General features: G+C 50.1%; 1 protein-coding gene across 1 annotated transcript; it reads left to right on the plus strand.

The window, feature by feature from the left end:
• Positions 1–4726: 4726 nt before the first annotated feature.
• On the plus strand, positions 4727–15394 carry LOC133262421 (myb-related protein B-like; the record flags this gene model as incomplete). The annotated part of the gene is made up of 9 exons (XM_061441582.1): positions 4727–4891; positions 5649–5918; positions 7159–7551; positions 9700–9839; positions 10825–10924; positions 11542–11655; positions 12192–12308; positions 12733–12879; positions 14657–15394. Coding segments are annotated over 9 exons (1572 nt in total), but the record flags the coding sequence as incomplete, so codon positions are not given.
• Positions 15395–17399: the final 2005 nt, after the last annotated feature.

Here is a 17399-nt window from a genome sequence, read left to right on the forward strand (position 1 = left end):
GGCTAGGATGCAAAGTATAGAATTACAAGAACAAATATTTTTTCATGCGCGTGTCATGCCCCAGCCCCATTGGAGCACATAAATGTGCCTCTACAGAGAGTCCTTACGCCCTTCAATCATTCAGGTACAAGATGACTTGCCTAATCACCAGCACCCACACTACAAATTACTAATCCCTGTAAACTTTGCAAAGCAACTCTAGGTTTTCAGCGTTCTCGCTGCTTGCCTACTGATCCCTGGAGTCAGTCCTTCCTGAGTTATTGATCTGTGATGCCAGAAAATGCTGGGAGGGGTTCCAAGATGTGTCACAGGGGTTAGGATCAGACTTGTTTGTAAGGAAATCTTAAACTGCTGAAGATCTTTGAGAAGAGGAAAGGTGCTAATGAGCATATGCGGAATAATGTGAAATAGGAAGTAACTCCATTCCAGCCAATACCAGGACAGGTTCTTTAAGACTTAATAAGCTTGTGAAGAAATCTCTCAGGATAGTTGATGATTTCTATGCTGAAAAATTACTTGGGCAGGAATCTGAACGCTGCCAGTATCTTTCCTACAGTAATGGCTTTGAGCTGTATTAGTGGAAGCTGAGTTTACAAGTTTTAAATATGACTTTTCTTGAACTGCAGTTTCTGTCATTGATTCGAAGTAGAGGTACGTGCAAAATTTTGCTGGGACATCTGGTAGAAGTGTTGATTAAACAGTCCTGTATGTAGGATTGCAGTACAAATATTTTGCATCTTGTACTAATTACCAAACATGTTGTAGTCTAAGCTGTCATTTTAAAACTTATCTTTACTGCCTTCAAGATAAATGGTCTTTATGTTTGATACTGCACTGTAATAAGACTTGCTCTTTTTCCACCTTACTGCAACGAAAATGGTTTGCACTGCAAGTATTTGCTGAGTTGTGAAAAATGTGTGCATTCACTGCTGTACTTTAAGCCACACACGTACACACAGTCTGCATTCAGACAAATCCAATTCTGTTGTCCACTATCTATACGTATACTACAACTTACAAAACTGTGCAGGATTCAAGGAATGCTTCTGTGGCTCTAATGACTAGAAATTCAAAACCAGCCATGCCACTGTCCATGTTCCAGAAATGCTTCTATTTCACCTGTTGCAACCCCCCTGGCAATTACATAAATTGCAACCAGTTAAATTCTTCTGTAAAATTAGTGTTAGCTTCCAGTGCACAATTAATGAAACTTCTGAAAAACAGTAAACATCAAATGAAATAATGCTCTTTTTTTTTTTGTCTTGGAAGTTAATTACTACCGCCACATTACATTGAGGCTGCGAAGGCATTCCTGTCTTCCCATACTGACAACTATTTACATGACAGTATCAAAATATTCTCATCCTTTTAAGTGGAAGATGTTTTAACATTGTCTGTCTTTGGCAGCTCCTCCTTCCCTTTTGTCCTGGTTTCAGCTGTAACAGTTATTTTTTCTCCTTCCTAGCAGCTGGAGCAGTGCTGTTTGGCTTTAGCCTGACAATAATGCTGGTAACACACTGATGTTTTAGTTGCTGCTCAGTACCCTGCTCAAGGACTTTTCAGTCCCTCATGCTCTGCCAGGGAGGAGGGGAAGTCACAAGGAAGCCGAGACAGGACACCTGACCCAAACTAACCAAATGGGTATTCCATACAATAGGACACCATGTCCAGTATAGAAACTGGGGGGGTCACCCGGAAGGCCCAGATCGCTGCTTGGGTCGGGCTGGGTATCAGCTGGTGGGTGCTGAGCAATTGTATTGGGCATCACTGCTGCTTAGTCGTTTGATTTTCTTTTCTTTTCAGTTTTATATTCTCTCCTCTTGTTATTTCCTGTATCATTATTATTAGTAGTAGTAATAGTATATTGTATTTTAGTTACTGGATTGTTCTTAACTCATGGGGTTTACATTCTTTCAGTTGTCTTACCCATCCTGCCTGGAAAGGGAAAGGGGAGGGGAATGAGCAAATGGCTGTGTGGTGCTGAGTAACCAGCTGGGCTTTAAACATAACACCTTTTTAAGCTTTAGCTGGTTTTAGTATACTGTCTTTCTTGGGATTAACAGCCACTTCTACTTTCCTCTTGTCAATTTTTACTTTCATCTTATCCTTCTCTTTTTTCTCCATTTCAGATACTGTTTTGAAAGCAACAGAATCTGCTTCCATAGGCTCTTCTCTCACAGGGGTGGGTGGCATCATTTCTGCTTGGGAGCATGAGCCCAGAGTCCATTTCAATGTGTGCTGCTGCAACTGGCTCTCTTGGTTTTCTCAAACCTTCTAACGACTCAGAATTGGGGTATCCTTCATTGTCCCCTTCTCTTCTGATGTTTTTTACACTTATTTCCTTATAAGGAAGAACAGCTTCCTTATATCCATGAGAGCAACAAAAAAAAAAAAGAAAAAAAAAAAGGAGGAGGGAAAATGCAGCACTTGGGGGACCAAAGAATCTAGGCTTAGTGTTGAATGGTGGAGCCCATGACAGGAATATTCCAAGGGCTGCAGAACTGGACAGCCCTTCTGGGAACTCCTGAGGCAGTGGTCACTTGAAAGAAAGCAGGACAGGTCAGGGTACTCCAAATTTATGGAAATTATGGGTTAATCAACAAATTGGCAGCCTGCCTGCTGGGAAGGTGCTAAACCAATGTAATGGTTGGGAACCTAGCTGAGAGCCGATTCCCTCCCATGACTGAGAAACGTAACACAGTATGGTTTTGTCACAGTGTATTTGGCAGAGTCCATGTGTGTGTGTTCATGGTGACTGTTTGTCAGAAAGAGGCAGGAAATCATGAGGGTGCAGCTCTTCTATGAGCTTCCCACTTGGGCACGCCGGGGTGCCTGGCCAACGCTCTCAGTGCAACCAGCACTGAGATGATGAGAAACTGCACGGCCCCACTAGTAAACAGTGACAGAGCTGGCATAAAGCCCCTTGTGTTTCTAAGGGTATTAAAGCAGGAGCCTCTTGTAGCCCAATTCGATGCCTCAGCTGTGGGTGGATGTGCAGTGCAGGAGCTTTCCCAATTACCTGAGACTCCCAGCATTGGCTGCAACGGGGCTTCCCAGCTGAAGCATGTGCCTGGAGAATGGTTCGATGATGACTGGTGATGTGTTTCTTGATCTCTGTTCTCTCTATGCAGTATTGATTTGATGCATTGCTAATTGTCCTCTGTACTTCACTTATATACGTGTACATAATTTCTTCTCTTGTACTTATTTACTGTATAGAATTATTTGCCCACTTTACTGTGCTTTTTTGCTTTAGTGTGCTTGTTTAATACACTGTGCATGCTATACAGCTAGTGTGTGATTGTTTTGTTGAGTACCCTGCCTGTCAGAAGAACACTTGTGTACCCAGCAACCTCCCTGCCTCTCTTACAGACACCAGGTCCTGCTGCTTTCCCCAAGGCGGAACTGGACGTCTACAAAAAAGGGCCTCCCATGTACACGATGGAATTAAAAGCAGCCTTGGAGGAGAGAAAACAGCAAAGCTGGGGCAGGCAGACTACCGCCCAGGAAAGGTAAGGCAGCCTGCCCACCTCTCCTGCTCTGCTTTACAACTACCAGCCTTTGAGCATCCCCACCTTCTGTTGGGGCTTCTGAGAACACATGCCCACATTTCTTGTGGGGAGAACAAGGGCCTGTGGGGATGGGACAAGACAATGTCTTTAACCTGACAGAGGGGGGAGACTGAGATGGGATCTTAGAAGTTCTTCCCTGTGAGGGTGGTTGGACACTGGCACAGGGTGCCCAGAGTAGCTGTGGCTGCTCCATTGGTGGACACAGGGGCTTGGAGCAAGCTGCTCTAGGGGAAGGTGTCCCTGCCTATGGCCAGGATTGGAGCTGGATGAGCTTTAAGGTTCCTCCCACCCCAAACCATTGCGTGCTTCTGTGGCATCCTCAAGTCCCCAGCACTGCCAGGTGGCAGCCCATGATGCTGGCAAGCACTGCCATGGGCTCGCTGGCAGGTGAGCGCTAGGCCTGGCTCTTGCCCTGGCTTTTTGGCCACTGCAGTGGGTGCTGCATGTGAGGAGCGATGTGGGAAGAGGCTCTGTGCTGGCTGAGGTGGCATGGTCATGCTGGGACCTGAGTTTCTCACCCAGGAACCCTGTGGGCAGGGACCGGGGCTTTGTCATTGCTGTCATTGCAAGCAGGGCATCCCCTGTCCAAGGAGGTTGTGTTGTTCTCTGCTCCCTTCTTACTTCTGCCTAGGTCACCCCTTAGCTGCAGCCCATCTGCGCTGCCCGTAGCACCCCCAAAGTGATCCTCAGCCCACCATCACCACAGCCGCCCCCCCCCCCCCCCCCCCCCCCAAAATGAACCCAGGGAACCAAAATTTGGCAGAGTCCATGTGTGTATGTTCATGGTGACTGTTGTCAGAAAGAGGCAGGAAATCATGAGGGTGCAGCTCTTCTATGAGCTTCCCACTTGGGCACGCCGGGGTGCCTGGCCAACGCTCTCAGTGCAACCAGCACTGAGATGATGAGAAACTGCACGGCCCCACCAGTAAACAGTGACAGAGCTGGCATAAAGCCCCTTGTGTTTCTAAGGGTATAAAAGCAGGAGCCTCTTGTAGCCCTTCTTGTAGGACTTCTTTGTTCACTGGTGCCTTCGCAGCTGGGTGGCCTGTGGAAACCCCTGTGTTGAGCTCAAGGACGGTGCTGGAGAGCATGTAGGAGCTGTTAGCTGTGCTTTAAAGCTGCTGTAAATGGCGACTTCTTTTTCCTTATGATCTCTTGGCAGGACTGACAATGCTGTGAAAAATCACTGGAACTCCACCATCAAGCGACAGGTAGACACAGGAGGCTTCCTCAATGAAACTAAGGAGTCCAGGTCACTCTACTTGCTTGTGGAGGTGGATGAGAAGGAAAGCCAAAGCCAAACAAAAGCTGGGAGCCAGGTACTGCACCAGCACCTATGCAGCATGTGCCTGGGCCAGTCCCCTGCTCTGCCAATGTAGGTCAGAGCTGTTCATCCACCCTCCTGCCTCTCACGTTGCCTTTGGCACAGCCTGGTGTCTTCAGAAAGAGTCTGTGCCTTCTCCCAGCCTTTTCCAAGAGACTGGCTCTTGGGAGATCTCTCCCTCCAGGAGCCAGAGGTGTAATGTGAGCCTGAGTGTGTTATTCAGGTGGAGAACAGCAGTCTGCAAGTGCTGGTATCTTGCCAACTCCAGTACCAGATCTGTCTCAGAGACAGATTATTTTTGTTTTGGCCCTGTAGTGCTGTCACTGGTGGAAGAAGGAGGCTGCCCCAGACAATGGGGGAGGTTTGATGAAGAGGTGTTTTGTTCCTTTCCACTAAAAAAAGTGAAGCAGGGAAAGTGAACCTTTTTCATGAAGAAAAAATGTAGTTTTCCAAGGCAGGCTCTTGGTAATTAGGAAGTGCAGAACTGGTGCTGCCTGCTTAGCCTATGTTTAACTTTCTCCTGGGATGCTGTTAAGTAAAATCTTTAATTAAACATGTTTATCCTTTATGGACTTCTGTTTGAACGGTGTGTGGGACAGAGCAGTGAGGAAGAATAGGAATGGGAAACCAACTGAATGGCTGGTGGGAAAGCAGGTGGAGCAGAATGTGTCCAGGGACCCAGTCTTTGTCCCTAGGACGTTTATTCTCTTAGTTTGTACTAAAGGTTGGACTTCTTTGTTGTATGTGCAAAGAGCATCCTGCCCAACTGGCCAGTCAATATCTCTGACATAAAGGAAGAGGATGTCAGTGACGAGGAAGTGGCAGGTGTACAGGAGCTGCATTCAAAGCTGCCAGCCACGGAACTAGCAGAGCATAACGCTGAGGGGACCCCGGATGATGTGGTGCCTGAGGATGCCTCTTCACTTGTCACATCACCGTACAAATGGGTTGTTGAAGCTGCCAACTATTTGTACCCAGCATCTGGACCAGCCTTCAGTGAAGCTCTGGACATGATTGAATCTGTAAGTAACAATCCGTGCTTTTCCAGGCAATGTTGAGAGACCAAATCTCATCCTTTCCCCTTGCTCATCACCATAGGCATCCTGAGGATGACTGGGTCTGTCACTGGCTTGTGGGTTCCCACTGTGTGCTGTGAGCCCTGTCTCTTTGCTAGGGCTAGATTAGGCCTTTCCAGCTCTGTGAGTATTGCTCTGGGCTTGCAAATTCTCCTAGGCTGATGTCCTTGTGCGTGGGCTCTGCTGGCGTGGGAGGCTGTAGATGCTGGTAAACCTGATCTCAACCCTCCTTTATCAGGCAGTGTCCCCAGCTCTCCCTTTCCTAAGGGTTCAGGCCTGTGCTTCTTGGCTTTACTTTTCCTCTTATGGGATATGAGATAGGACAGGACAGACTGGGAGTGGGCCAGGTCTACTTGTAGTGTGCAGGACAGACACTGGGATGAAGACACCATTTGATTTCAATGGAGGTAGCTTTACTGAAACTAGTTATTATGGGCCAGTCAAGCAGTGCTGGAGGTCCCTAGGGTGACAGGCATGCCAGGATGAGAGGCTGGCTAGAACCAACAGAGCACTTTGCTGCCTTCAGAGGGAAGATGCCTCTGAGGCACCCAGCCTGCCTAAGGAGCTTATGAGCTGATTATCTCTGAAGGATCCGTTTTGCATTTGTACAGGAGGACTGAGAGTCCTTTCCCAAGGCTTAATGGCCCATGTGGGCGTCCTTGGGGGCCTGCTTGAATGGTACTTTGGCTGTTGGTAGGGTTGAGCTGTGAAGCAGGTGATCTCTGAATCGGTCTCGTTATTTTTAATCTGCTTTCAGCTCAGCCCTGCGTCCAGTGTGTCCAGCTGTGCTGATGTGCCAAAGACTATGGTTTAGTGTTAGGTGACAGTCACTTCATTCATCTGTCCCCAGAGCTACTCCCAGCTTCTTTGTCCCCTCTGTGTGTGGGAGCAGCAGCTGTGCTATGAACTGAACTGGGAAACTAACCTTCTGTAAATAGGAAAAAAACTGCCCTATGCACAGGCAGCAGCTTTCAGGTGGGTCAGTTCCCTGCTCATGTTCTCAGCTGTGCTGGCAGCAGAGAGAAGGGCTTGAGCTCTCCTCTAGCCAGGCTTATTGCAAAAGCTGGTGCAATCTCACACCACTCCCCCCACCTCACTTATTTCACCTCCCAGTTTGTATCTGCATCTATACCATCTGCTCAGCTTTCCTTCCTGGGCTGCTTCTGATGATTTCCCTTGTGAGCAGGACCCAGACGGGTGGTGTGATCTGACCCAGTTTGACCTGCCTGAGGAACCCTCTGCCAGCAGCAGCAGCAGCAGCAGCAGCAGCAGCCCGGTGAGGCAAACCCCCAGCAAACCAACGTCGTCCCTGCCCAATGTGACCGAATACCGCCTGGATGGCCACACCATCTCTGACCTCAGCAAGAGCAGCAAAGGGGAGCTCATCCCCATCTCGCCACATGCAGAGGTGAGCTTTGGCACGCCACCCTCTGTGCTGAAGAGGCAGAAGAAGAGGAAGATCACGCTCTCCCCAGTCACAGAGAACGTCACCAGCACCAGCCTTTCCTTCCTTGACTCCTGCAACAGTATGACGCCGAAGAGCACCCCTGTCAAGACACTGCCCTTCTCTCCATCTCAGGTATGGCGCAATGGCAGACCCCAGTCGAGCTGCTCCTCTGCTTGGGCTTGGTTGTGAGCATGTTAATGCTCTATTTATTTGCCTTAATACTGTGTGTTCCCATCAGCTCTGTCAGTTTTGTGCTTCTCCTCCCTTGAACTGAGCCAGTGCCAGTGTGCAGCATATGTCTCTTTGCTAAAGCAAGATGTAGAGCCTGGGTACTGGCACTGCTTGTCTTAAGTGCTGCCCTTCCTGTGGAGCAACAGCTTATGCCTGCCTCTGGGAGTGCTTGCAGCATCAGGAAGGCTCAGCTACCCTGAGTGGTGGGCAGGCCATGTGCTCACTATGATAAAGAAGCACCACTGTGCAGATGTACATGCCTGCCCACTGCGGGATTGCTTCTGTCCCAGGGGCGCTTTTATCTCCAGGGCATTGCTGCCCTAGCTGTGGGTAGCAGAGTGGCAACAGTGACAAGTGGCTTTCCCTGTTTGTTTCCAGTTAAGTCAAACAGGCAGGCTCAGCAGCATGTGCCTCGTGCAGATCTTTGTGTTGCTGTAATCAGGAAAATGCTCCTGGTCTTGTCTTCATTGCAAAAGGGACTCTGATCTTTCAGCCTTTGTTATGACTCCTCCAGTGTCCACAAATGTGGTGAACAGTCACAAAATCGATCAGGTTGAAAAAGACCTTCACGATCACCCAACATACATCATCTCTGAGCACTGTGGTGTTCAAACCCACAAGTGTCTCACATACTGATATAGTGGAGATCTGTCCATATAACAGAATAAAGGCTGTTGTGTTCTTCAGCACAGTTCCCACAGCTACTCTGTTATTCAGACCCTGCTTACCCGTGCCTTTATTTCTGCCATTTCTGCAGCACAGGGCAGCACATGGGAAAGTACCAAAGGCCAGTCTGACACCTGTGCTGAGGGTGAGGCCGCCTGCAGTCCGGTGTCCAGCTCTGCAGCCCCCCCAGCACAAGAGGCATGTGGAGCTGGTTGGAGCAGCTCTGCTCTGAAGCCAGGCTGAGAGAGCTGGGCTGGGTCAGCCTGGACAAGAGAAGGCTCCTGAAGGGGAGACCTGAGAGCAGCTCCAGTGCCTGAAGGGGCTGCAGGAAAGCTGGAGAGGGGCTTGGGACAAGGGCCTGCAGGGACAGGCCAAGGGGAATGGCTTGAACCTGCCCGAGGGGAGACTGAGATGAGCTCTTAGGCAGAAGCTCTTCCCTGTGAGGGTGCTGAGGCGCTGGCCCAGGGTGCCCAGAGAAGCTGTGGCTGCCCCATCCCTGGCGTGTTCAAGGCCAGGTTGGACACAGGGGCTTGGAGCAAACTGCTCGAGTGGAAGGGGTCCCTGCCCGTGGAAGGGTTTGGAACTGGAGGAGCTTTAAGGTTCTGTCCAACCTAAATGAGTCTGAGATTCTATGACCTCAAATGCAAAGCCAGCAAGAACTGGGAAATCATAGCAGGACCTGAAATGTGCAGCTCTGTAGGGTGTGAAAAGCCTCAAATAAATCTGAGTAGGCAAAAGGCATATCCTGCCTCGCAGGCTCAGCTTCTGCCATCAATAAATGTAACGCATAGAGCTCTTCTCTCCCGATGGGTTCTTGGGTACAGGCCTCATCCCTTATGGGAGTAAAATTGTCACTTTTTAGCTGCCATGAAGTAAAATCCCAGCAGAGATGAGATAGTTTGTAGTTTTCTCACAGTTCAGGCTGAAGATGGCTCAGCGCAAAATCTGTTATCTTGAACGCTGTTGTGTTACGTCCACGCTTGTGTCTTCCTTCCCATTTGTCAGCCTGAGGCCAGAATAGACCTTTGGTGGGCTGGGTTTACTCCTCCTTCACCATTTTGCTTGGCCTTCTCTGGACCAGTGCAAGGAGAGACTTCTCTGCCACTTCTAGATGTTTGTAGTAGCGTCAGTTCATCCCCTGTGGGAAGTGAATAACCTTTAGAGGTGTGAGGCACCGTCCGGCAACATTCACGTGTGTATCCGTGCACAGGACTGTAAGAGTCATCGGGGTTTATACTGGGACTGATCGGTCTTGTGCCACTCAGTATGGGAGGATTGTCCCTGTTTCAGTTTTCCCCGTATTTAGGAAAAAGCAATGACTGGTGATACTATGCTGGAATGCTTGAGACTGAGTGTCTTCTCTTTCTTTCCTGTGCTTTGCAGTTCTTAAACTTTTGGACCAAACAGGATACACTTGAACTGGAGAACCCATCTCTGACTTCCACACCTGTGTGTAGTCAGAAGGTGATTGTCAGCACTCCTCTGCACAGGGACAAGACCCCTCTGCTCCAGAAGAACTCGGCGTAAGTCCTTTCCTCCTCCTCTCCTGAGCATTGTCCTTTTCCACAGAGGAGTCTGGTCCAGTTCAAGCAGGCTTGTACTGGCACAGCTGAGAGAGGGCCAGGGGACTTCCTTAAAGCAGCATGTCCCCCAAAGACTGCTCTTCTCTGAGCTGCAGGGGTCGAGTGTCCAGGCTGATTGGAGCAATAGCCCAGTAACCACCATTGTGCTTGGCTGCTGGGTGGGTTGTTGCCTTCTGTGTTGCCTTCGTTTGGGAAACACTGCTGTGCTGTGAGCCCTGCTTCCTTCCCCGTGTGCCAGCAGGGAAGGGATTTGACTTCCTTCACAAGAGCTGTTAAGATCCATCCCTTGAGCGCTGCACCCTCTGATTTGCCTGACCTGAGGGGCACTCTAGGGCGATGGTTACCCAGGGCACTGTCCCAGGCAGGTGAGAAGGGACGGTCTGCACAGGTGGTGCTTTGCTGGTGGACTGAAGCAGCACAGTGTTAACCAGGGGGTGCTGGTTGTGTTAGCAAAACCACTCTGCTGTTGGCATGGCCCAGAGCAGCTTCCCCATCCAGGTGACGTGAACTGGCTGGGCTGCTCTCGGTGCGTTCACACCCAGGAATTCCGCTCGTCCAGCTCTGACTGTCACAAGCCCAGGGTGGGCCTGAGCAGATCCACCAGCAGAAGCAGTGCAGAATAAGGCTGGGCTGCTGAGCTGTGTGTTGCCTGTGTCAGGGTGTATACTGCTTTCTGACAAGGGTGCTTCGTAGCTGGTAGGATGGAGCAGTAGAGCTGACATGTCTGGAGGATTATTTTCCCTACTGAAAGCTCCTGTTTCGCCCTGTTTGCACCCCAGGGACAGTCCAGCCAGGTCAGGATGGCTTCTGCTGCTCCTTCCACATGAGACTCTGCAGGTGGCTCATGTCGTGACAGGGCTTGGAAGGACGGATTTATTTTGTGTGGGTTACAGCATGTCTGATCCTTTGTTTTTCCTGCTTCCAGGTTTGTCACACCAGATCAGAAGTATGTGGTGGACAGCACACCTCATACCCCCACACCTTTCAAAAATGCCCTGGAGAAATATGGACCCATCAGGCCTCTGGTAATTATTGGGCGGGTCTGCCACTTGCTGATGGCAGAAGCAGAGTGAACGCAAAGGGGACATGGGGTAGGTTGCAGCAGAGCTGTGAGCTTGCTGTTAACTGTGCCGTAACAGGGCAGTTTCATAGCGCCAGGCTGAGGCGGGAGGGATGAGGGGAACCTTGTCATGGTGAACGTGTCATGGGAAGTAGCCGCAGGACTTTTAGCTCCTCTGTAAACCAGCTACAAATGCCAAAACCTGCCCTTGAATCAGGCTGCAGTGCTTGACTACTGATGAACTTAAGGGAAACCAAGGAAACAATCTACCTAGGCATCCCAGAGGAACTGGGTCTCCTAATGTGGGTGTTGCAGGGACGGCAGTTTCCAGCATCTCGGGCCTTTTGTGCATCCTGCTCTCTCGGTGGCGCTTTGGGGTTGAGCTAGTAAGAGTCTCTCATGCTTGGAGATCCTGTAAATCTGTCAGGCTAGCAGGACTCTCGTCGTTCCAGCTGGGAAGTAAATCAGTTGTGTTTGTCCTCCCACTGCGTGCTCCCCTCACCCTTGAGGGAAATACTTGTGGGCCTGCCCAGCATACAGATTTTGATTGTCTTATGTTCTCTCTCTGCCTTTTCACACCAGCCCCAGACTCCTCACCTGGAAGAAGACTTGAAAGAGGTGCTCCGAAGTGAAGCTGGCATCGAACTTATCATAGAGGATGATGTGAAACCTGAGAAACAGAGGAGGAAACAAGGAGTGAGCTGGTTTTGCATCTAGCACCTGTGGCTGAGCTGTTCTGTGCTGTTTAGGGGTGTTTTGCTGGTTTTGTTCATCCTGCTGTTGATGCCCAAACGTTTTTGGCCTGTGGCTGCTGCCTTTTAATCAGCAAGAGGTGCCTGAGGCTAAGGCCTGCTTAAAATCCTGCCAGCTTTGTTCTGGTTTATGCTGAGCTTGGGGCATGCTAGGAGAGACCCATGTCCCTAACCCATAGGAGACACCATGGCACGCTTGGAGCATCTGTGGAAAGCTGGCTCCCAGGAGGCTGTGGGCATGTATGGAGTGTCTGTTGGCTCAGTTCTGGTGGCCTTTCTTTCCTACCGGAAGATGCTTCCTCTTATAAATCTGTGGCTCTTGGTGCCAGGGGGCACTCTGGAAGTTGCTGTGCCATGTGGTGGGAAGATGTCAGAGCAGTGCAGATCTGGGCTGACATGAGCTTGGTGTGCACCCTGGGCTGTGAAGATGGCAGTTCAGAGGTTGATTCATGCTGACACTTGCTTTCCTATGCCCCCCAGTTGCGCAGGAGTCCCATCAAGAAGGTCCGGAAGTCTCTGGCGCTAGATATTGTGGATGAAGACATGACACAAAATACGCCTGCCCTCCCCAAGACTGTCTGCTTCAAAAGAGCTCAGGTGAGGGGTGTTGTGCTCAGAGCAGGGGCAGAGTTAGCTTCTGCTCCAAAGAATCGTAGAATCCCAGACTGGTTTGGGCTGGAAGTGACCCGAAAGCTAAAGGGACCCTCTAGTTCCAGCTCCTGCCACGGGCAGGGACACCTTCCACTGGAGCAGCTTGCTCCAAGCCCCTGTGTCCAGCCTGGCCTTGAACACTGCCAGGGATGGGGCAGCCGCAGCTTCTCTGGGCCCCCTGTGCCAGCGCCTCAGCACCCTCACAGGGAAGCCCTATGCAAGGGAGTGGTGGGAGCTTTTTGCCACCTGGAGCTGCCTTTGAGAAGCAGCACATGTGAATGTGGATGAAGGGCTGGAGTTGTTAGCTGATCTTCTGGCCAGGCCACATATCAGCACTGTTCAGGCAAATTAACTTCTTTCCTTTTTGCAGCCTGTGAATTTCCTGACGAGGTCCCTAAACCTTTCCTCCTCGAGCAGGAAGAACGACAGTGGTTTGCTCAACAGAGCCTTTGTGCAAGTGCAGCCAGAGAAAATGTCCTGCAGGAAAATGCCCAGCCATTTCAGACCACCAGCACCGGTAAGCCCTGCAGCTATTCCTGCCTCAGTCAGAGGTGAGCTGCTAGGGCAGCCCTTGTCCCCCCTCCTCAGGAGGAGGAGCAAGGGGTTGAAGCTCCAAAATGTGTTTCTCACCCCTGTGATTTTTAGGGTGTTTCTAAGTTGCTGTGAGGGCTGCGTACTACAGGCAGCCCAAGTTGGCTTTATCCTGCCGTTGACTTGAACCCGTGACGAGTACAGTGTGCCACCTTGTGGCTTATGCTGGCATTGGGGGTGTTACTGCTACCCTGTTCCACGCAGGTGTGTCTGGGTTGAGCTAGAGTCGCAGCAGCCTACAATGCCCCCTGGGGCATAAACGGTTTCTCGTGCTCTCCTTAAAATCTTCACCACTTGGAGTATTTGCAGGCAGAGTGCACAAGTGCGTGGGGGGTATCCTTGCTTTGTTAGCCAGTGTAGCATAGAGAAGGGGATTTGGACCATGATTGTGCAGGTGTTTGCTTGGGCCAAGTCATCAGGGCTCTCTTGTAGCTTGAATGAGGGTGGAAATGTGTGCTCTGCTTGGGGGGGGGGGGGGGGGGTGTGTGTGAAACTGCAAAACTGCAACTAGGGGCTAGAGTGGGCGGTTTTCACATCCCAGGAAGAGCTCTAATGCAGTGTTGTCTTCACTGAAAAGCATTGGCTCAGTCTTAATGAAACACTGCAGTGAGGGGGTTGCATCTGCCCCTGGATTAGAGCTGTTGTGAAAGCTCTTTCTTCTGACAGATAAGTACCCCTCAGGCAGAGTAATTCCTTCCCCTTCTCGAGCCCTCCTTAAACACTTCCATTTCTTCTGTCCTATGGGTCATTTTGCTCTCAGAGCTAATGTATCTGCATAAATAAAGCTTTGGGACTGACTTAAAGGTGACTAGGTAAGGCAGCTTGTGTGGTGACAGTACAGGTATGCAGTGAAACCCCACTGCCCAAGAACAGCAGAGCTGTCTATGGTACTGCGGGGCTCTTGGGTTTTATTGTACCGGACTGGTGTTGCTAGCAGCGGCAGTTATTTATTAAGGAAGCTTATCTAGCCCTGGCTGAACCCAAAGCCATGCTGTTGGCTGCACAGGCTGTTCTTACTGCAAGCGCTGAAGCTCGAGCTCTGGTACCTTGCAGTGCATGTCAGTGGGTATTTCCAGGTGAGGACCTCGTGTCTCTTGGCTGCATTTATCAGGTAATTTGCAGGTTTTCCCTGGAGTGCAAAGCCGTGTCATGGGTGCCCTTTCTGCATGCAGTGACTGAAGCACACCTGGGTTTTCAGCTGTTCTTTTGTCCTGAAAGTGAAGGCACCAAATTGCAGTTAAGGATGGTCTTTGACTAATCTAGACCTGGGCTGACCATCTCCTGCAGGAATTTAACTGGTTAGGAATAAACCCCAAAGTTGTTCTTGGATTCCTTATATCCCTCTGGAATCTCTTCCATACAAGGAGCATTAGCTAGTTTGTGCTTTGTGAGTTTTGTCTCAAGCCAGGTAGGGGCAAGGCCCGAAAGGGCACGAGACTTGTTCTGAAATGGAGCATTTGCCTGGGAAGCTCCTGAATGTAACCTTCCTTTGCTTGAAATCACCACCTCAGCTGAGATCAGTAACCGGCAGCGTGCAAGTTCCTCCCGGTTGAAAGATGGGTGCTCCTAAGGCAAATATTTTATTTCTCTTGGATAGCAGATAACAGTTTATTTATCTTTGCAGTCTTTCAGGAAGGAAGTTGACATAATGTTTGTCCTCTCCCCTCGCTGTGTTGTACACTTGCTTTCTTTTCCCTCTGTAGATGACCAGGGCTTGGACAGTGGTAGCCTGTGGTGGAACCAGAGACCAGCTCTTCATGCAGGAGAAAGCTCGACAGTTTTTGGGCATGTTGAAACAGACTCACACGTCAAGGACCTTAATCTTATAATGAAGGATTGTTCTACTTTTCTTATTTTATTTTTTTTTCCATCAGTGGAGGGCGAACCACGGGGAAAAGCTCTCCTCTGCCAGGCCTTAGTGTGGGTGGATTTTTTCCTTTCTGTGCCCAGGTAGCTCTACATTGTAATAAATGGGGCTAACTGCTGGCTGATGTGTGGAATGCAAGTTTGGGGACCAAGGAGGCAGGGTTGGAGAGCAAACAGCAAGAGCTCTGTCTGCAAGACCTTGGCAGAAGCAGCAGCAGACAGCGGCGTTGCACCTCAGAGCAGTGTGTGCAGCAGGCAGGGGAGGCTGGCCTGGCCTGGCCTCTCAGCCTGCCTGGATCTCGTGCCGGTGCCTCAGGAATGGCTTTTGTGAAGGTTCCTGCATGTGTGGTGTCTCCTGACTTTCCCTAGGAGATGGAGCCGTCCCCCTTCCCTCCGGGAGGAGGGGGAGGGTGTTGTGTGCTTGTGGAAGATGTGCTTTGGGGTGACCTGCATTGGGAGGTGGCCCCTTGCTCTCTGTGGGGCTGTTCTGTCCTAGCATGCTGCAGAATGGGAGTATCGGTTGCCTCTCCTCAGAGCTGTGCTCCCTCTTCAAATAAATGATGGTGCTGACATCACCCTGTCACTCCGGCTCTGACTCTGCCAGGGCCCTGCAGTGCTCGGAGGAGGAGGCAGTGCTGTGCTGGCTGCTGAGATGCAGCAGAGCACTGTTCTACAGGTGCGATCACTTGCCTGGCATGCTGCTGTATTTGTGTTAGCCTCTTGGTATGGGGAAAAAGGGATGGTTCCCCCCAGCCTTAGTGGATTAATCATCTGTTTAGAAATTCTTTGGTTACTTTATGGGGAGGTGCCACTGTGTTTGAGCTTAGTGTGGCTGGGATTTCTGCAAAGCTACAGGAGTGGATGGGGGCTGCAGAGACCGAGAGGCTGGAAGGAGCCCTAAACATGTGGGATGTAGCAGAACGTCTTCTGTTCCCCTTCCTTTGGAAGCCAAAACTGCGTTCTTGTACTGTTCCAGAGTTGCAGCTGTAATGTGGTGTCCTCTTTTGACATAGCCAAGGATAAAACGGGGTGATTGTAGCAATATGTTTGCAACGTCTGCAATTGGAAAGGTGCTGGGGAAACTGAAGAGCAACTCGCTGATTAGATGCTTCAGGTTGTTGGACCTGACGGCGTGCGCTTGCAGCCCAGAAACCCCTGTGTGCTGCTCCTGCACCCCCGGAGCATGAGCACCAGGCTGACGAAGGGGATTCTGCCTCTCTGCTGTGCTCTGGGGAGACAGCCTCCCCCCCCCCTGCCCCCGGCAGCCCTGATCCAGCAGCCCTGATCCAGCTCTGGGGCAACAGCACAAGAGGGATATAAAAATGCTGGAGTGAGTCCGGAGGAGGCCACGGAGCTGCTGCGAGGGCTGGAGCAGCTCTGCTCTGGAGCCAGACTGAGAGAGCTGGGCTGGGTCAGCCTGGACAAGAGAAGGCTCCTCAAGGGGAGACCTGAGAGCAGCTCCAGTGCCTAAAGGGGCTGCAGGAAAGCTGGAGAGGGGCTTGGGACAAGGGCCTGTAGGGACAGGCCAAGGGGAATGGCTTGAACCTGCCCGAGGGGAGACTGAGATGAGCTCTTAGGCAGAAGCTCTTCCCTGTGAGGGTGCTGAGGCGCTGGCCCAGGGTGCCCAGAGAAGCTGTGGCTGCCCCATCCCTGGCAGTGTTCAAGGACAGGTTGGAGACAGGGGCTTGGAGCAAGCTGCTCTGGTGTTTCTAAGGGTATAAATGTAGGAGCTTCTTGTAGCCAAATCCGAGGCTTCACCTGTGGGTGGGTGCACCTCGAAGGAACTTTCCCAGTTACCTGAGGCTCCCAGCGTTGGCTACAACAGGGCTTCCCCGCTGAAGTGTGTGACTGGAGGATGATTTGCTGGTGACTGGTGATGTGTTTCTTCTTAATCTCTGTTCTCTCTATGCAGTAATGATTTGATGCACTGCTAATTTTCCTTTGTACTTTACTTACATATATATGATTTGCTTTATTGCTTATTTACCATACAGATATATCCAATTTGTGTTAGTGTACTTTTTTCGCTTTAGTGTGCTTGTTTAATAAACTGTGCATGTTATACAGCTAGTATGTGGTTGTTTTGTTGTGTACCCTGCCTGTTAGCCGAACAATCTGATATAGTCAGCAGGATACAAAACAAAATTCTTTTTTTTTTTTTTAAGATAAAACTGATGGTAAGAGAGATGTAGAGCTGGGTATTCCTGGCTGGGAATATTGGATCCTTATTGGATTTTGGCAGCTGAGGGGTCATGACATGGCTTCTGCGAGAACTGGGACTCCTGTTTTAAGGAGTCAGAATCCTTTGGTGTAGTTGAATGTTTACCAAAATTTTCAGTAGAAAAAGGGGAAGAATTGATTGCTCTGGGGAGATGAGGATAGATTCTGCTGGCTGCATACCGAAAGCAGCACCAGCAGAGAGAGCAAATGCAGAAGGAGAAAATTGATTTGCAGAAACAAGTTTGCAAATTGCAGGGAAAAATAATTATGTTATAGCTATTAACTGATAAATTGGACACGTATCAAACAGTAGCAGAAAAAGCAGATGTTTGGGCAGCCCAATATAAATATTGAAAGTGA

The sequence above is a fragment of the Pezoporus flaviventris genome, unplaced genomic scaffold, assembly GCF_033815535.1.
Source record: "Pezoporus flaviventris isolate CSIRO_AGI_PZ_B2104156 unplaced genomic scaffold, CSIRO_AGI_Pfla_v1 ptg000213l, whole genome shotgun sequence".
In the NCBI taxonomy this organism is placed as follows: domain Eukaryota; kingdom Metazoa; phylum Chordata; class Aves; order Psittaciformes; family Psittacidae; genus Pezoporus; species Pezoporus flaviventris.